Below are 21074 nucleotides of genomic sequence, written 5' to 3'. Positions count from 1 at the left end.
GCTCCTCACACCGGCCAGTGGCAACTCAAGTGAAGAGACAGTAAAGCAGGGTGCTGGCTTTGTCCTTTGTTGTTCCATTTCTTTAAATTGCTCCTTTCTGCCTCAAAATCCATGGCTGCAATGTCCCTTTAAATACTCCAGCTGCCAGCAGGCCATTTGGGTGCACAGCACGCCCGCTGTGCGGCAGTAAACGCAAAACCTGAAAGTCACATTAAGGGCCTTCAATTGAGTCAGGATCGCTCGAGAAAATGCACGAAAATATTTTCCCGGTTTCCCACCCATGTATTGACCGCCCTCCCCTGCTGAGATCCTGCCTATATGTTAAAATTTAACCCAATATATCAAATTGGCCTCCTTCTGTGCTATAAACATCTATGGTTCCTTGGAGCAGAACTTCAATGGTACCCTTGCCATTGTCTCAGGCTGAACCAGACTGTTCGCAACCTCGGCATCCTATTCAACCCTGAGCTGAGCTTGCAACCGTATAGCTTCTCCATCACAAAGACTGCCTACTTCCACTTCTGCCCCAACCTCAGCCCATCTGCTGCTAAAACTCTCAATCATTCCTTTATCACCTCTAGACTCAACTATTCTAAAGCTTTCTTGGCCATTCTCCATCCTCCACCCTCTGTAAACTTCAGTTCATTCAAAACTCTGCTGGTTATATCCTATCCTGCACCCAGTCCTGCTCACTTATCATCCCTATACTTTATGACCTACATTGGCTCCCAGTCCCCCAGTGCCTCCTATGTAGAATTCTTATCCTCGTATTTAAATCCCTTCATGGCCTCACCGTAGCTATCTCTGTAATGCCCTGCAGCCCTACAATTGCCCAGAATGCTCTGTTGCTCTGACTTTTGTACATCCCCCCACCCCCCATCTTTGCTTTGCCCCACTATTGATAGTCGTGTTTTCATTGATGGCCTAGGTCCCCATGCTCTGGAATTCCTTGCCCAAACCCCTCCACCACTCTGTCCTTTAAGCCCCTACTTAAAACCCACCTTTTTGACCAAGCTTTTGATCAACCCTCCTAATATCTCCTTCTTTGGCTCAGCGTCCCTGTATTTCTGAATACACTTCTGTGAAATGCCAAGGGACGATTTTCTATGTTAGAAGTGCTATATAAATACCAGTTATTGTTAATTGCAAAAGTAGAAAATAAACAATTCGAAAGTAGAAAGACACAAACTTAAACATCCTGGGGGTTGCCATTGACCAGAAACTTAACTGGACCAGCCACATAAATGCTGTGGCTACAAGAGCAGGTCAGAGGCTGGGTATTCTGCGGCGAGTCACTCAGCTCCTGACTCCCCAAAGCCTTTCCACCATCTACAAAGCACAAACCAGGAGTGTGATGGAATACTCTCCACTTGCCTGGATGAGTGCAGCTTCAAAAACACTCAAGAAGCTCGATACCATCCAGAACAAAGCAGCCCATTTGATTGGTACCCCATCCACCATCCTAAACATTCACTCCCTTCATCACCGGCGCACTGTGGCTGCAGTGTGTACCATCCACAGGATGCACTGCAGCAACTCACCAAGGCTTCTTCGACAACACCTCCCAAACCCGCGACCTCTACCACCTAGAAGGACAAGGGCAGCAGGCACATGGGAACAACACCACCTGCACGTTCACTTCCAAGTCACACACCATCCCGACTTGGAAATATATCGCCGTTCCTTCATCATCACTGGGTCAAAATCCTGGAACTCCCTACCTAACAGCACTGTGAGAGAACCTTCACCACACGGACTGCAGCGGTTCATCACCACCATCTCAAGGGCAATTAGTGATCGGCAATAAATGCTGGCCTTGCTAGCGGCGCTCACATCCCATGAACAGATTTAAAAAAAGAAAACTTAAACATTTAGCTTATGAAGAAGACCAGTGACTTGCTTAACAATAACATTTTTAATAATCTTTAATTATTTTTGTTTGTTTTTCCACGCAGCTTAATTCTACTGCGAAACAGCTGATTGAGATGGATAAACAGTGCCTCCCAGTTGCACAGAACAATGATGCAGCTCCATCAGCTGCTACCAATGCAGGAGCCAGCCCAGCATCTAGCTCTCCCTTAAATAGCGCCGGGGCAGCCAGTGCTGTTCACAGACGTATTGATGGCAAGAAAAATGCCAAGAAACGGCACTCCTTCACTTCGTTCAGTATGTCACACAAGTCTTCCCAAGCTGTCAACAACAGACACTCGATGGAAATCAGTGCTCCAGTTCTTATCAGTTCCAGTGACCCCCGAGCTGTTGCCAGGATTGGGGAAATGCCACACCTATCATCTAGTGCTCCTTCCCAGGTAAAGTAACCTGAGAAAAATAAACAAGTTCCTTTCAAGAGTAACTTAGCCCATAATACAGGCCATACCTTTTATAGATGTGAAATTGCATTCATAAATTCTTTGATTTGAAGCCTTGTTGTCTGGAAAACTACAGGGTTATGCATGTAGAAATCAGGAGGTAGTTGCTGGTGATGGGGGCGGGGAGGCCTCTTCATCAGTAGTGGTTCGTGGGTGTCCCAAACTGGGTGAAATAGAATGCAGAGCAAAAATCCCACAAGAAGCCCACAGCATAGAACTATCTAATTTAGAATTAACTGACAGCCACTCAGAGATGTTACAAGGGTAGCTCGAATGAAAAGTAGAAAATGTCACACTGCTGAAGAACAAAGAATAAAGTGCTCTTCTGAGGCTTTGGCTAAAGCATGTTGTTGGGGTGGAATAGGGAAAGTTTTACTCCATGGCTTACCTGGGAATGCCTAATGTTGACATTGGGTACTTAAAATGTCAAAGTGTTCTAGTCTTCACCACTGACATCCTTCACTTTGATGAATACAATTTTTAAAAATTGATTAAAAATCTCATTTAGCTAGAGATTTTCCATATTTTCTAACTGCTTATCTCCAGGAATATACGACTGGAAATTACTGTTGATGCTGTTATCCATCGTTTTAACGGAGGTATTCGCCACTGTTATGAATTCAGGTCAGCCATTCATACGTCTTCAGATTACCTGTGACTAATTTTCTAACTCCTCTCTCCTGCGTTCCAACCTTCCTGTGTTCACAGCAAAGCAGATCCTATCTCCTAAGAATTAAAACTTGTGCTCCATATTCTTCCCAAGAATGGCACAGCATGTCACAAGACTAAAATTCACCCTTAAAATACAATTTAAATACAGTATTACCAGCGATCATGTGGGATGCCTACCGTGCTCTCCTGTCCACACTGTCAAACCACTGCATTCAGACTAACAATAATAGATTTATTTAAAAGTAATATATTTACACAGAAGCATAAAACCATAATAAGAGACTAGCAATAAAATACTTAGCTTCCAATGCACGTAAACTGTTTCAAAACAATAGGAGCCTTAGATCTTACTAATTAGTAATAGAGCACTTGGCTCTGGTAGAAACTGTCACTACTCTTGGGACAGTTTTGTGAAATGGAATTCCCTGGTCACAAAATTAAAAGAACTGTCAAAGATACAGGCAACCAAAATCAATTTTTAAGTTCCATTACATTGTCTTTTAAAGGCAGAAAGTATAATATAGAGGATTTCCCTATTGCATGCATGACAAAACTTTGTTTCCGTCACAGTCTACCTCATTTGTTGCCTAAGAATTGTACTGAGTGCTTCAATCTGAATTATCCTTGATTTTGGTCAGTTCATGCCTATGGTGGCACAACCCCAGTCAATGTTAAGAATGGGTCATGGACTTCAACAAATCCTAATTGGAACTGAATTGCTTCAGCAAATTTGTGACTATTATACATATTTAGCCTGTAAAACACAGTTGTATTATTCGTTCACTGAATTCTAATGGTGAAAATGCACTAAAGGCCTTTTTCAATTAAAGGAAAGCTATAGTCTGTTGGGTTACCTCATGATCCTAAGTGTTACAGAGGAGGTTATATGCACACTTACTAATGTCTGTTAGGCAGCATGGTTACACTGATTTATGCTTCATGACTGATGGTTTCAGGGAGTGTGGAAGCAAACATTTTGTAACATGAGGTTCTGCTCCAGTGACATTATGAATAGTCACTGGATTGTGAGCAGCAATTCCCATTCTTTGTGATATAAAGTGTTGAATTCTGCACAAAATGTCTGCTTCCAGGCTGCCTGCAAGCCCAGTTGTAAAGCAGGGTAACTAAGGAAGGTGGAGGACAATTGTAAAGCACCTGTTATGACATCTACAATTATGTCGCGCTTCACTAAAACATATTTCCCTCCCAGCCGAAGGCTCACATTTAACTAAATGGGGTTTACCATTATTGCGAACAATAATGCTGAACTGCCTGCTCAGCTGTGTAGGTTTCCCTTTTGCTATTAAAAATTACTTTGTAAGGTTCATCAGGGGAAAAATTGGATAGGGCCTATTATTGGCTGGGGATAGTGCGATCTGCTATTACCCTGTGCCCAATGGCCCCTGCGCAGGCAGGACGAGACTTACGTGAGGCCTGAGGACTTACCTTCAAGCAGCGTTCCGAATCAGCGTTGAGTGAGGGATTCAATGCAATTTGCACTTTCCACCAGCAGGGGAGCCCCATTCTCTTAAAGGCAGGCTGACTCTTAAAAATCTCTTAAAGGTAGCTGGTATCTGTTATGCACTGAAAATGACAGTTTGCTGTCTACACGGAGTCTGAACGGAGATCAGACATCGCACATGCAAAACACAGATGCAGTTCCCATCCCTGTGTTTACAAAATGATGAGTTATGTTAAAGCATTGAATAAAGGTTGTGCACTACTAAATCCCATATCCTCCAATCTGCATGCCAGACCTCACCAATCTGCCGATCTGAGTTTGTACCAGGCCTGCGAGAGTGCATGCACCAAGACTCTCTGCTGATGCACTAGAGACCTTGGCATAAGAGGAGGGACATCCTATTTCTGTGGGGGGGGAGGGGGGGTGGGGAGGGCAAGAGGCCCTCCAGGCATATACATATGCCCAAAAGGCAGTGGGAGGCAGCGGGGGATGAAGTCAATTCCAGGCACACAGTATCATGAACATGGATGCAGTACAGGAAGAGGTTCAATGCTTTGACACGAGTGGTCAAGGTGAGTGAGATCAACTGTCAAGTGGCGTCTCCTACTAACTGCACCACTAGCCGCATCCACTGCTCCACGCTCTACACCCCCCATCACCCACATACCAACAAACTCTTTGCATCAGTACTCAACTCTTCCAATCAGATGCTTCCACTCACCCTTACACATTCCAACTGTTGCAAGCCACCCACCCACAAGTCACAGGCCACACACACTGGCAGCTATTCAACCATGACAGGCACATCACCCAGACACGGGTCCCGCTTTCTTGCAGGAGAAGGTGGCGCATGTCAGGAGGCAGCAAGTGGCAGTGGCATTTAGCCCCTCGAGTCTGTTCCGCCATTCAATGAGATCATGGCGGACCTGTGACCTAACTCCATATACCCATATCCCTTAATACCCTTGGTTCACAGAAATCTATCAATCTCAGATTTAGAATTCACAATTGAGCTAAAATCAACTGCCATTTGCAGAATAGCATTACAAATTTCTCCCAACTTTTGCGTGTAGAAGCGTTTCCTAGCTTCACTCCTGCACATCCTGGCTCTAAATGTTAGGCTATGTTCCATTGTCCTAGTATTCAAGTATAGGAGACCTCCAAAAACAGTTACAAATGTCTCGGCAGCCAGAAGCAATAATCCAACCACTAACCTATAAATCCTGCCTGGTCCCTTTAAATAGTGTTGGTGGGGGTCCTCCAGGCACTCTAAGACACATTCAGATGGTCGGGGTTAAGACTGTGTGTTGAGTTGAGCGTTAAGTTCCAAAATGATGTCTATCACTTTAAATCAGCGTTGCACACTGATTGTATCCATTTTCTCCTTACTTTACATGCTTCTGGCGTTCGGTATTTGTGCACATGCTAACTCCTATACCAAGATGGTGTCCGGCGCACATCACGCTGGAAACATGTGTGTGCAGCCAAGACGCCATCTTGGATGTTGGAGAGGCTGCATAGCGCCGAAACAACGGGCGCTACACGGCCCAATTTAGCGCCCATCATTTTTAGATAATGTGTGTCTTGCCCAAAAAATTGATGCCCAAAAAGGCTACATTGCAGTTGTTTGCCACTGTCTTCTGTGATTGGGAAAGCAATTACAAGTAATTGGCTTATCATCTGACAGCCTATTTTGGGTGAGATGGAGTTAATGTACTCGCTGTAGACATGTATGGAATTTCCTCAGAGCTGCTCCCACTTTGTCACCGTAACTCTGCCAGCAGTGTGGTGGAAACCCCATTTATGTGCATTTATGCATTTCTGGCAAAATTACAACGGTGGAGTGGGAGAAGATCCAAGGAAATTCGGAGCCATGTTCTGCATATGCTTTATCATTCAAAATGGCCTTTTTTGTTTGTGCCAAAGAGAATACTAGAGATCTGAAGGACTTGACAGACTTGTTACTCAGAGGAAACCCTATTAACTTCAACTTGAACTCCAGTTTAAAAGTATTCATTTGGAGTATTCTTGAATAAAGCCCTGCAAGTATTTATATAAAACTACTCTCTTTTTAAGAAGTATTTTTTCTAATTTGCCATATAACAACAACAGCATTTATATAGCACCTTTAAAGTATAAAAACATTCCAAGGTGTTTCACAGAGCCATACGACAAGAAATAGATGCCAAGCCACGGAAGGAGGCTTGGTCAAAGAGGTGTGCTTTAAGGAGAGTCTTAAAGGAGGAGAGGGAGATGGAGAGGAGAAAGGGTTTGGAGGAGGGAATTTCATAGCGCGGGACTGAAAGCACGGCCGCCAATGTTGGAGCAAAGGGGATGGAAAGTGAAGAGAGGAATGCGCAAGAGGCGGGAATCAGAAGAATAGAGAGTCCAGGGGGGTTGTAGAGCTAGAGGAGGTTACACAGATAGGGAGGGGCGAGGCCATGAAGGGATTTGAGGCATTGAGAGAGTGGGAACCCATGCTGGTCAGTGAGCTGGCATGATGGGTAAGTGGGACTTGGTGCGGGATAGGATACAGGCAGCAGAGCTTTGGATCAACTGAAGTTTATGGAGGGTGGAGGATCGGTGGCCAGCCAGGAAAGCTTTGGAATAGTCAAGCTTTCTATTTAGAATAGTGCCTACATTTCCATTCAGACCACTATTTTCTTGCTATTTTTGAGAGTGGGTGCTCAAACATCATGATTTGTCACTACTTTTTGGCTCCTAACCCGTCTCCCCGTGCACCACGCACCTTGGGCTGCCTATATAGATCAGAGCATCAAGAAGTTCTGGGAGCCAATTTATTTCACAAATGGTCATTGATAACAATGGCTTTATCTTTGAGTATTCTCCAAAAAGAAAAAAAATCTTTGACCGCAGAGAATTATGGGATTGCTGCTCTGCTGTCAGTTTTGCTTAACATTTTCTCAATAACTGTGGAAAGGTGTGCATAATTCCTCACAAATAAAACTCTTTGGATTACTGCAATTTGTAGATATTTTAGACTGTGCGAATTTTGGGCAATGGATAGCTAAATAAACAGTAAGATAACAATAGGTTTTTACTTAACTTTGAAGTGCGATCTTGGTGCCAAAGCTGGAACTGTAAAATCTTGTCAGGAATTAAATGAAATCTCTTCAACTGAGATGCAGTCCTCAAAAATGTAAACATATAAGCTTGCAAAGCCTATTCCAAAAAATTAAACAAATTTTATTCAGAAAGACTGGTGGAGTTTCAGAAAAATGTATAATTTTTTTTAAAGACCGGTGTATTTAATTGGAGGTAGTTCTATGTCCAATTAATGATTGTATTAATCCGTTTCAACCACAACAATTTTCACTTTTGTAGCACCCTTTATCACAGCAAAAAGTCCCAAGGTGCTTCACAGGGAAGGTGTGGAATAGACACTGAACAAGAGTTAGGAAAGGTGACCAATGGCACAGAAAAGAGAGAACTTTTGAGGAAGCTTTTCAAGGTGGGGAGATGATTTTAAACTTTCACCAGGGACAAAAAAACGGGCAGTTGCGGATCCACAGAAAGGAAAATCAAACGGGGTGTATAACGATGGTTGACCTGCAACTGTCCATTTTCCGACCCCACCGAAAAGTAAAGTTACCCCTGGGGACAGATACGGCAAGGCAGAGGGGTTAGGGGACTTCAGAGTGCAAGGCCCTGTTAGTTGAAGACAACGCCACCAGTGGTTTAACAGGGATGTGGGGGAAGAGAACACAGCCGGCTGGAATTTGAAGACCATTGCAGAGGAAGGGACGATCAAAGCCATAAAGTGATGTGTAAATGAGGATTTTGAAATCAGTGCTTTGGGGAGACGAGGAGTCAAGGGAGGTCAGTGACGACAGAGATGCTATGTGAATGGAACTTAGTACAGATGCTGGAGTTTTGGATGAGTTGGAATTTATGTTGGAAGGAGTCAACTGGACGACCATGAGAGTGGCGGATAAGTTGAACCTGGAGGTGAAGAAGGCATGAACGTGGCTTTTAATGGCACTGGGCTGAGATATGTGGACAATGTTATGGAGATGGAAATAAGTGATTTTGTGTTGGATAGGATTTGGAGTTTGAAGCTGAGCTCAGAATCAAATACAACATCGATGTTGCTCGCTGTTGTGTTCAGTCTGAGCAAAGAGCTATGGAGAGAGGGAGCTAATGTGTAAAGTGCATCCTATGTCTTGCCAATATTGAAATGGGAGAATATTTGGGTGATCCATGACTTTAAGTCAGATAAGCTGTTGGAGAGCACAATAACTGATTGGGAGGACAGGTGACGGAAGAAGAGACCAAGGTAAATCATGTTTCAGAGGTACATTCTCCCCTTTCCTTCCATGGGACAATCTTCAGGCTCCCGGGCCTTCTGGCTACTGCTCTTCAGATGTCAGCGGTCAAAAGGGTACCTACAAGCCATGTGGCAGGCCTGCGGCGGGAGAGCGCCTGATCCGCACAAATAGCCTGGGCCAATAAAATCGTGGGCCCCTCACAGGCTCAATGCACCTCAGGTACTTTGTACTTGTTGGGTGCCCACGGGGACCCTGAGAGGAAAATCGGTCCTATATAGAGACAGATTTTCCTATTCCTGTACCTAGTGCTATTGAATCACCTGGAAACAGCAAATACAGGGAAATCGGGCTGGGAGGAGTCCACCTTGGGTGGGCCCAGTTACGGGCATGTGCTCATCTCTGCTTCATGTTCCTGTAGTCGTTGCATCCAGGCAATACAATAGCCCCAATAATAGGAAATTCTGTCCCATTTGGCTCCTCTTTTCAGCGCCACAATTTGGGAATCATTGTACCAGTTCCTGCTCAAACTGATTTCTTAGGACTTTGAAACTCTGGAGCTGCTTGCCTCCATCAGTCCCCATGATTTATCATTTTTCTTTGAAATACTTTTAACCTTGGTTGTGTCTGCACTACGTGCCTTGGAAGTTCAACTGGATTTTTCAAATAAGAAAACCCTGTGATTCAGAACGAGAAATTATATTTCAGTCATCGGGGATCACCGGGGGGGTCGGGGTCAGTCACCGGGGGAGTCAGTCATCGGGGGGTCATCGGAGTGGGGGGTCAGTCATCGGGGGTCATCGGTGGGGGGGGGGGCTCAGTCATCGGGGGGAGGCTCAGTCATCGGAAGGGGGGGGTCAGTCATCCAAGGGTCGGAGATGATGGGTGGGGGTCGGAGATCATGGTGGTGGGGGGTCGGAGATCGTGAGGGTGGTCGCTGCAGGTAGGCTTGTTGGGCCTGGGGGAAGCACTCCTGCTCCTCTGGACCCACAAGCTGCGCTATAAAGGCATTTACCTGCAGTTTCGGGCCTTCCTGCCTCCTCTTGTGTGGTGTGAAGGAGAAGGCCCGGGAATCCCGGCCACCAGGAGTTAAAAACAAAAAATCTGTCAAAATGGAGGCCCGCAGCCTCCTTGAAAGCTTTTAATGACCGACCCGCCTCCTGAGAGTGGGTTGGTTGCCCGCCCATCGTCCTGCCCCAGTTAATATCAGAAGTGGGCGGGTTTTAGATTTTTAAAATTTTTACTGCCCCCAACCCACCCGTTTTTCCCATTTAAAAACATGCCCATTGTATGCAAGTATACTTGTCATTTTTTTTTTGTCCAAGAGCATTACTGCTGGATATCAACTAGACTGGTTAAAAATAATTCTCTGCTGAAATCAAATGACTTCCAGCAGTGATCCTACAGCAAAAACTGCCTTTGATTTAGCGTTACATTGGGAGTTTCTTTTGTAAAAGGATGGCCAGTGCAGGAAATGGGACAAACATCACACTAGTACCACAGGTGATATCCTTCTAAACTTAGTTTTGAGGAGCTTTAATCTGCATCTAACCTGTGCCTTCCCTCACCTGGAAGTGTTTAATGCTGTCACCATGCAAAATATGAGAAAGTGTTACATTTCCTTCACCTTGAGTAACACAGTTTTTTTTTAAAATGTGATTAAATAGTGCTGTGGCGTGACCCACAGGAACGTCAATGTACTGCACCATTGCCCGGATGTACACTTCCGTCCACATTGTAACTTAGTTATCTGAGTTGTGCTGTCAGAAGGGTGTTAGAAACACATATAAATTACAAGAAGGAAACAGCCCATTCAACCCAACCTGTCCATGTCAGCATTGATCCTCTTCCCGAGCAAATAGTTCTAATCACATTTGCCTGCCCTGTTCCCCTATCCCTTCAACCCCTTTTCCTTCATCCACCTATCCAATCTAATCCTGAATGTTGACATAATTTCTTCCTCAACCACTAACCCTGGAAATGAATTCCACAGCCTCACAACTCTCTGTGTAAAGAAGTTTCTCTTGCTGTCTTACATTTCACCTTGTATCTATGGCCCCTCAATCTAGTCTCCTCAACTACTGGAAACAGTCCGCTTCTATCTCATCTTCACATTTGCACTGCCGCATTTTGTTTTTCAAAGAGGCAGATATTTCTCAACCAAATTGGGCCACTCTCAAGTCTTTTGCGATTGTCTTGCTGCAATTGTACAGGACTTTGGTGAGACCACAGCTGGAATATTGTGTACAGTTTTGGTCTCCTTGCCTAAAGAAAGATATACTCACCTTAGAGGCGGTGCAAAGAAGGTTCACTAGATTAATTCCTGGGATGAGAGAGTTGTCCAATGAGGAGAAATTGAGTAGAATGGGCCTATACTCTCTTGAGTTTAGAAGAATGAGAGGTGATCTCATTGAAACATATAAGATTCTGAGAGGGTTTGACAGGGTAGATGCTGAGAGGCTGTATCCCCTGGCTGGAGAGTCTGGAACTAGAGGGCATAGTCTCAGGATAAGGGTCGGCCATTTAGGACTGAGATGAGGAGGAATTTCTTCATTCAGAGGGTTGTGAATCTTCGGAATTCTCTACCTTGGAGGGCTGTGGATGCTAAGTTGTTCAGTATATTCAAGACTGAGATCGATAAATTTTTGGACACTAAGGGAATTAAGGGATATGAGGATTGGGCGGGAAAGTAGAGTTGAGGTTGAAGATCAGCCATGATCTTATTGAATGGCAGAGCAGGCTCGAGGGGCCGTATGGCCTACTCCTGCTCCTATTTCTTATGTTCTTACATTCTTAGACCCGGGGTGGCCCAATTCATGTCACAGTGGGATAAAACTTCATTTCAACAGATATCTACGGAAGCAGTCCTCACTTACACGGAAAAGCATGAGTTTAGTTGACTCTAAAAGGCCGAATTTCTGAGTACGTGCAGATGGCAGGAGTCTCATTGACTGCTCGTACATATTAGGAAATTGCGGGCACGCAGTCACAGTCTCCCAATATGTACATCCACCATCTTGAGTTGCTTCTATTCAGTGGGTGGGTAAAATGAACATTAAATTGGCAAGTGGCATAATATCATAGTATGTTACAGCACAGAAGGAGGCCATTTGGACCATCGTGCCTGTGCCGGCTCTTTGGACGAGCTATCCAATTAATCCCACTCCCCTGCTCTGTCCCCATAGCCCTGTAAATTTTTTCCCTTCAAATATTTATCCAATTCCCTTTCAAAAATTATCATTGAATCTGCTTCCACCATCAGGTAGTGCATTCCAGGTCAAAACAACTCTGCGTAAAAAAAATGTTTCCTCTGGGTCTTTTGCCAATCACCTTAAATCTGTGTCCTCTGGTTACCAACCCGTCTGCCACTGGAAACCGTTTCTCCTTATTTACTCTATCAAAACCGTTCATGTCTTTGAGCACCTGTATCAAATCTCCTCTTAACCTTCTCTGCTCTAAGGAGAACAATCCCAGCTTCTCAAGTCTCCCCACGTAACCGAAGTCTCACATTCCTGGTACCATTCTAGTAAATCTGTTCTGCACCATCTCTAAGGCCTTGACATCCTTCCTAAAGTGTGGTGCCCAGAATTGAACACAATACTCCAGCGGAGGCCTAACCAGTGTTTTATAAAGGTTTAGCATAACTTCCTTGCTTTTGTACTCAAGGCCTCTATTAATAACGCCCAGGATCCCATATGCTTTTTTAACAGCCTTCTCAACTTGTCCTGCCACCTTCAAAGATTTGTGTACATACACTCCCAGGTCTCTCTGTTCCTGTACCCCCTTTAAAATTGTACCATTTAGTTTATATTGCCTCTCCTCATTCTTCCTACCAAAATGTATCACTTCACATTTCTCTGCGTTAAATTTTATCAGCCATGTGTCTGCCCATTTCACCAGTCTGTCTATGTCCTCCTGAACTCTGTTACTATCCTCCACATTGTTTACTACATTCCCGAGTTTCGTGTCATCTGCAAACTTTGAAATTATACCCTGTAAGTCCAGGTCATTAATATATATCAAAAAGAGGAATGGTCCTAATACCGATCGCTGGGGAACACCTCTGTATACTCCTCTCCAGTCTGAAAAACAACCGCTCACCACTACTCTCTGCTTTCTATCCCTTAGCCAATTTTGTATCCACGCTGTCACTGTCCCTTTGATCCCATGGGCTTTAATTTTGCTTACAAATCTATTATGTGGTACTTTATCAAATGCCTTTTGAAAGTCCGTTTACATATCATCAACCGCACTACCCTCATCAACCCTTTCCATTAATTCATCAAAGAACTCAATCAAGTTAGTCAAACACGATTTTCCTTTAACAAATCCGTGCTGACTTTCATTTATTAGCCCTTTCTTTTCCAAGTGCCAATTAATTTTGTCTCTAAAAGTTTCCCCACCAACGACGATCGTCTGACTGGCCTGTAATTGCCGGGTTTGAATTTATCTCTCTCCCTTTTTTGAACAGGGGTATAACATTTGCAATCTTCCAGTCCTCTGGCACCATCCTCATATCTAACTAAGGAAGATTGGAAGATTGTGGCCAGAGCCTTTGCAATTTCTACCCTTACTTCCCTCAGTAACCTAAGATGTATGCCATCTGGACTGGGTGACTTTTCTACTTTGAGTACTGCCAACCTTTCAAGTACCTCCTCTTTACTTTTATCCAATCCAATATTGCTACCACCTCCTCCTTTACTGCTAAATTGGCACCATCCACTTCTTTAATGAAGACCAATGCGAAGTATTCATTTAGTACCTCAGCCATACTCTCTGCCTCCACAAGAAGATCTCCTTTTTTGTCCCTAATCAGCCCCAACTTTCCTTTGACTACCTTTTTACTATTTATATGTTTATAAAAGACATTTGGGTTGCTTTTTATGTTAGCCACTAATCTAATCTGATACTCTCTCTTTGCCCCTCTTATTCCCTTTTTTAGATCTCCTCTATACTTTCTGTATTTAGCTTGGTTCTCTACTGTATTATGAACCTTACATTTGTCAAAAGCCTCCCTTTTCTGTTTCATTTTAATCTCTATATCTTTAGCTTTCCAGGGAGCTCCAGCTTTGGGTATCCTTCCTTTCCTCATCACTGGAATGTGTCTGCTCTGTATCTGAACCATTTTGTCCTTGAAGGCCTCCCATTGTTCAATTACTGTTTTGTCTAACAATTTTTGATCCAAATCCACCAAGGCAAGATCCCTTTTAACTCATTGAAATTAGCCCTCCTCCAGTTAAGTATTTTTACGCTTGATTGTTCCTTGTCCTTTTCCAGAACTATTCCAAACCTAATGATATTATGATCCCTGTTCCCCAAATGCTCCCCCACTGAAACATGCTCCACCTGCCCCACTTCATTCCCCAGAACTAGATCCAGCACTGCTTCCATCCTCGTTGGGCTGGAAACATACTAATCAAGAAAGTTCTCTTGTATACAGTTCAGGAATTCCTCCCCCTCTTTGCCCTTTGCAATGTTACTATCCCAGCCTAAATTGGGATAATTGAAGTCCCTCATTATCATTACTCTATAGTTCTTGCACCTTTCTGTAATTTGCCTACAAATTTATGCCTCTATCCCCTTCCCACTATTTGGTGGCCTATAGTATACTCCCAGTAGTGTAACAGCTCCTCCATTGTTCCTTAATTCTAACCAAATAGATTCTGTCTTTGATCCCTCAACTACATCAACTCTTGCAGTGCTATAATAGTTCCTTTGATCAATATTGCCAACCCTCCCCCCCCCCCATTTCTTTCCTTCCCTATCTTTCCTGAATACCTTGTAGCCAGGACTATTATGTACCCAATCCTCCCCTTCTTTGAGCCAGGTGTCTGTTATTGCTACTATACACACATGCACTCTAAACTCTTCTTAGGCTGCCTTGCATTTGCCCCCTGTTTGATCCCTCCTGTTTCTGAAGTATTCATTACTCTAGTGCTATTTGTCTCTCCCAGTCCTCTGTGTACTTTGTTTCTCCTTTCTAATGTTTCATTCTGGTCTCCATCTCCCTGCAGCTTTAATTGGTCACTTTAGTCCTTTTAATTCTCAACCTGCAATCCATCAGCTTTAAGAAGCTCAGAGTAATAAAGATTTAGAAGGGATGCCTAACCAATGATTTGTTGTACTAAATCCACCCTTTCTGATATATTTTTATAGGCCTCATCTCTTGCTGCTAACACGGCTGCTGGTGCTGTGGGACCACGACTAGGAGCTACCATGGGGGACCAGGGAACAACATCAAAGACCCAACTACCACTCAATATGTAAGTGATCATTCTAATTGAAGCACAGTGGTCTGGATATTGCAGCTCTTGCCCATGAAAAATCTGCGTGACAGTGGTGAACACAAGAGGAAACTGACTTGGGGATCGCATTTCGCCCAAGCATCACTCTCCTGACTTTTCTGTACCCTCTTGACAAGAGCGCAATGCATGACCACTAGTCAGGTGGTGTAAGCCATGCAAATGTGGACCAGAAGAGGTCATCCACCATGTTTTTCATTAACCCACCCCTTGTTATGTCGGATAAATTGGAACAGGTAGCCCAAGGGTCTGTAAATAATTTCCAACAGATGTATGATTATGGTGCCAAGTTTGAACTTCATTGGAGTGAGGTTTGGTGCGATTGGATTGAGAAGTTATCACGTTATATTATCTGGTGCTGCTGTTATTTCAAATGAGTGCATTTCAGTCTGTTGACTTTCTTAGGGCTGAAGCTGTGGGTTCTGGTTAGGTGTGAGTTAATCTGTCTCTTAAAGGGGAATCTCTTCTGGGGAGATTGAGAATCTGGTATTACTTATGAGTATTCCTTGATGTGGAGGAGGAGGTAACACTGGAACAGAGAAGGATACTGCGTCATTAGAGGAGACTGAGGAGGGTAAGGAGTTACCCAGAAAGGAAACAGTACAGACGAATAAGCTTTCTCCTGCAGCTTCCTAAGCAAGAATGCAAAAGGAGGTTCCGGGGGGACTCTTCAACTTCTGACCCAAATGGGTGCAAAGTCAGCGGAGTGGCCACATTGCCTGCCCAAAGTCGGCGTCAGGAGGCCCAAACCATTTTCTGGTTCAAACCTTATTTGAATGTAGCTGGCAAGCTGCAGGCACCAAATGGGGGCTCCGCTGCAGCTCGCCCATTGTGGGACAGACAGCCAGCAGGTCAGGCCTGGAAGGGGAAGCTGGTCCCAGAGTGGGGGCAAGCAGGAGGCAGCAGAAAGCTGCAGTACTTTTGTGGAGCCAAGAGCCAGTACGCCTGCTCGTCCCGGCCCCACAAAAATTAAAGAAAAGAAAGTTTGGGGCCCTTTTGTGGAGTGGCCACCAGTGCTTCCGTTAAGATCCACCGGTTAGCCTATTTGTACAATGACAAAGGACCCCGATTTGCATATTGAAACAGCGAGCTTGCTTTTCGAGTCTGCCTGAAAATTACATCTGACTGACCATGGTCGTCCAAGGAGCGGCTGAGGTGCCCCCACAATTTTCAACTGTCAGCTCCCCGTTTTTCAGGCAAGAAACGGATGTCCAGCAGTTGAAAATCGCTCCCTCTGTCTCCCTGAAGATGTGTTCCTCCCGCTCCTGGAGCCTGACCTGAGGCCATCTTGTAGGAACACCTGTCAGTGGAGGTGAAAGTCTCAACAGCACTCGCCTTTGTGGGAATCCTTCAGACACTCAACACTCAAGAGCATCCCCCTTTCTCACAAGACTTATTATTATAGATGAAATGGTGTATCAGCCTCCAACCTTCTGTCAGGCCCTGATAGACCAAGGCTGAGAAAATTCCTGGCCTAGTTCCAGGTCCTTTCCCCACACTCCTGCCAGAGTTACGGCAAAAGTGTACCAGACGGGTTGAGCTATTTTAGCCTTAATGGACTGTGTAATATTAAAGATAGAAAATGGATTTTGGAACTCTTGCAAATTATATTTCTTCTCGTCCAAGAATAAATTAAAGCTGAATCTGAAAGATACTTCCTTATCAAAACTATGATCCATTCTCATTTTCTGGTCTGAACGTGGAATGAATGTACTCCATTGCTGGATGGAATGCCTGCCCTGCTGCCCTTCCAGTGAGTACCTGTGGAAGCAGCATTTTAACCCCATACTTGCTGAAAGAACGGGAACATTGTAGAGTTAGCACAACAAATTCTGCGGCACGTAAGAACAGAAGTGGAAGTAGGTTCAGGGTCAGGAAATCGTTTCAGGGACAGCTTTGAACTAGTTCTTTTCTTCCTTTCGAACAAAAAAATCAGTGTGGGATTATGTTAAAGATGAGCATATTAGTAAAAAAAAATGTAATCTTATTTCACGACAGCTTACTATATCAGCATATAACACATGTGCTCTGCTTAATTATCAAACAATTCTGTGTCTGCTGGCCAATCAAGCATAATTGGGTTTCATCACACGTACATTACATGGTGAATCACATTAAAGCACTTTGAACTAAGCATCCCCACGGGGGCTTTCATAAGATATTCTGATTTCACAGTACATGTCAATGAAAGTCCCTGGCAATGAAAAGTCAGATTACAGAATCCCGAGGGGAACAGCTGAAACAGATAGGCTGGTAGTCTACAAATCTTTGCTTTTCTGATTAATCAAGTTTACTGGATTATGCTATGGCTAGGAATAGTTGTAGTTCAAAGTCACATTGGTTAGCATTACTAACTAATACTATTGTCTAACTGCTAAAACTAAAGTTATATAAATGGTCTTTCAGTGTGATACCTTTGTTGACAGAGGTTTTGATGAACACCCAGAGCCAAAGTTAATGAAATGAATGCAAGTTGAGTAGATATTGAATCTGTTGCTGTTCTAATTTAGTATGTAGGAGTGAAACTTTCAAATCTACATTAAGAAACAAAAATGGATTAATATAACCTCTTTTACATTCTCAGGATGCCTCAAAGCATTTCACAGTCAATTAATTACTTTTGAATTGCATTCACTGTTGTTTTGGTGGCAAATGCGGCTATCAATTTGCACAAAGAATTAGGAATCAGTATTTGAACTGGCTGAGACTCTAGGTTACAGACTCATGCCTGCAGTTAACCACATTGCATTTTCCCAGTATCAAATTGGGCAAATCTTAGTTGTTAGATTTTCAGTCAGCCATGCTCCAAAAGCACTGCTTCATTCCAAACATACAATGGGGTTGTGCCCTTGAAGAATAAAATTACTGTGAGATAAACTTGTGGAGACTTTACTATACAGAACTGCTTCACAGAGTTCTTTACTTTCAGCTTTTAGTCTTCCTGCTATTAGAATTATCCTGTTTGCAGATGTTTTAACAGTAAGGAGGGCAAAATAACTTGCAAAAAGAACGTGGCTGCTGCATTAGGGTTAGGGTTAAGTTTTGGAACAAACATGCACAGTTAATTTAAAAAAGATTTTAAAACTTTATTTTTGCTTCAAGTTACTTGTGTGGGTGAACGATGATAAAATACTTCACTACCTCTTTATGGGGAGCTGGAGGGCTTAAGACTCCCATGCTGGCAGTAGCCATGTTCTTTTGCTGTGGTTACCATGACCTGACCCAACTCAAGCCAACCCTTTCCTCCCAGCGTTGCAGTGTAAGAGCTGTGTTCTCGAACAGGAATGGGCTTTACTCTGTATAGCATCATAGCAAAAGTGCAGAAAGCACACAGATTAAAGCCTGTCTCAGCCATAGCTTCTATACTGTGAGGATTCCCTTTTCTGAAACGTGTGGGAAGACAGGCAAATGAATAACGGTTTACAACCTTCATTCTCCTTCAGCCCCCACCTGCCCATGTCTTTCCCCACTCTTTCCTATCAACTATTGTTGCTTCTGTTCACAGCACCTGTGTATTTTTGCCCTTTTTGCTGTCTCCTTTTGCCATGTCCCGCTACTTCCATCCTTTCCAACCTGAATGCCCAAACCTTTCCCCTGCTCCCCGCTGCTGATTTGCCTCCAACAAAAACCTTTATCACCACATTCCCCACTGTGATATGGGAACCAGCTATAAGTTCTTTAAAGCACTCGGGGGCAGATTTTAACTTTCACCACTGGGCACATCACTGGTGGTAGCAGATCGTCCGCCTGTTATAGGAAAGCCGGCTGGGGTATATAACAGGGGGCCCATCCGCTACCACTAGTTTTCCGCCTGGTGGTGAAAGTTAAAATCTACCCCTTAGTGTCAGCTTGGCAGCACTTGGTGCTGCCTTGGTGCACTTGGTGCGTTAGCAGCATTTGGTAGCACTCTCTCCTCTGAGCCAAAGAATTACAAAGAATGTACAGCACAGAAACGGCTATTCGGCCCAACAGGTCCATGCTGGTGTTTATGCTTCACGTGAGCATCCTCCCATCCTTCTTCATCTAACCCTATCAACATATCCTTCTATACCCTTCTCCCTCACGTGTTTATCTAGCTTCCCTTTAAATGCATCTATGCTAGTCGCCTCACCTACTTGTGGTAGCGAATTCCATATTCTTACCACTCTCTGGGTGAAGAAGTTTCTCCTGAATTCCCTATTAGATTTGTTAGTGACTATCCTAGTTCTGGTCTCCCCCACAAGTGGAAACATCTACCCTATCAAACCCTTTCATAATCTTAAAGACTTCTATCAAGTCACCCCTCAGCCTTCTCTTTTCTAGAGAAAAGAGCCCCAGTCTGTTCAATCTTTCCTGATATGTATAACCACTCATTTCTGGTATCATCCTAGTAAACCTTTTTTGCACCTTCTCCAGTGCCTCTATATCCTTTTTATAGTGTGGAGACCAAAATTGTTCACAGTACTCCAAGTGTGGTCTAATTAAGGTTCTGTACAAGTTTAGCATAACTTCTCTGATTTTCAATTCTATCCCTCTAGAAATGAACCCCAGTGCTTGGTTTGCGGTTTTTAGTGGTCTTATTAACCTGTGTCACTACTTTCCATGATTTGTGTATCTGTACTCCTAAATCCCTTTGCTCCTCTACCTTGTTTAGACTCTTATTTTCCAAGGAGTATGTGGCCTCCTTATTATTCCCACCAAAATGTACTACCGCACACTTATCTATATTGAAATTCATTTGCCAATTACACGCCCATTGTGCAAGTTTATTAATGTCTTTCTGTATTTTGTCACAGTCCTCCTTAGTATTAACTACACCCCCCAATTTGGTGTCGTCCGCAAATTTTAAAATTGTTCTTCTGATTCCCAAGTCCAAATCGTTTACGTATGTGGTGAAAACAGTGGTCCCAGCACCGATTCTTGTGGAACACTTCTTCCCACCTTTTGCCAGTTTGAGTAACTACCTTTAACCCCTACTTTCTGTTTTGTAGCCAGCATGCTATCCATTCGGTACTTGTCCCCTGACTCCACATGCTCTGACCTTAGTCATGAGTCTACTATGCGGTACCTTATCGAAGACCTTTTGAAAATCCAAATATATTACATCTACTGCATTGCCCTTGTCTACACTTTCTGTTACTTCATCAAAGAATTCAATAAGGTTGGCCAAGCATGAACCTCTCTTTGTGCTGACTATTCTTTACTATATTTTCAGTTTCTAGATGTTTCTCTATTACATCTTTGAATATGGATTTTTTCTACCACTAACATTAAGCTAATTGGTCCATAGTTCCCTGGAATTGTTCTATCTCCCTTTTAAAACATAGGAATCGCATTAGCTGTCCGCCGGTGCTCTGGCACTATTCCCTCCTCTAATGAATTTTTATATATATATAATAGTGCCTCTGCTATCTCTTCCCTAACTTCTTTTAATATTTTTTTTGATATTCTTGATAATTTAATTTCATGTTTTCTTTTTGCCTTCCTAATTGTTTTTTAGACTTCTTTCCTAACCTTTTCCTATTCCCTTTTGCCGTCCTCTCCATTGTTGCCTACATATTTAGTGTATGCTTTTTTCTTTAGTTTCAATTTTGCCCCTATTTCTTTATTCATCCATGGTGTATCATTACTGACTAGTTTGTTCTCCTGGACTCTATTGATCACCGTTTTAAATGTTTCCCACTCCTGCTCTATTTCTTTGTTTGTCAATAATTTTTTCCAGTTTATTTTTTCTAGTTCCATTCTCATCCCCTGAAAATCAGCTTTTTTCCAATTTATTACTTTGGTCTTTGTCTTATGTCCTTCTCAAACTTTATCTTAAACCTTATTATGTTGTGATCGCTATTGCTTAGATGTTCCCCTACGCTTACTTCTCTTATTTGTTCTGGCACTAGAGGCAAGAATGCAGACCAGGAAGAAAAGCAGGCCCCACACCATTCTGAAACCCTTGAACAACTGCCTCAACTAACTGCAGATCAGCAGGGCAAAGCTTTGCCATCTGCAT

The 21074-nt window shown here is 43.4% G+C and overlaps 1 protein-coding gene across 1 annotated transcript in view; it reads left to right on the top strand.

Moving 5' to 3' along the window:
* Positions 1-21074, top strand: part of LOC137322930 (E3 ubiquitin-protein ligase SH3RF3-like) — a 351726-nt gene that overhangs the window by 293784 nt on the left and 36868 nt on the right. The window contains exons 4-5 of the mRNA XM_067986167.1: positions 1956-2309; positions 14946-15052. Of these exons, the coding sequence (XP_067842268.1) occupies positions 1956-2309; positions 14946-15052 (461 nt within the window). The remainder of the gene's footprint in view (positions 1-1955; positions 2310-14945; positions 15053-21074) is intronic.

Source organism: Heptranchias perlo, chromosome 6 (assembly GCF_035084215.1).
Source record: "Heptranchias perlo isolate sHepPer1 chromosome 6, sHepPer1.hap1, whole genome shotgun sequence".
NCBI lineage: Eukaryota > Metazoa > Chordata > Chondrichthyes > Hexanchiformes > Hexanchidae > Heptranchias > Heptranchias perlo.
Note: the sequence above shows the minus strand (reverse complement) of the source record. Positions and strands in the feature narration are given on the sequence as shown.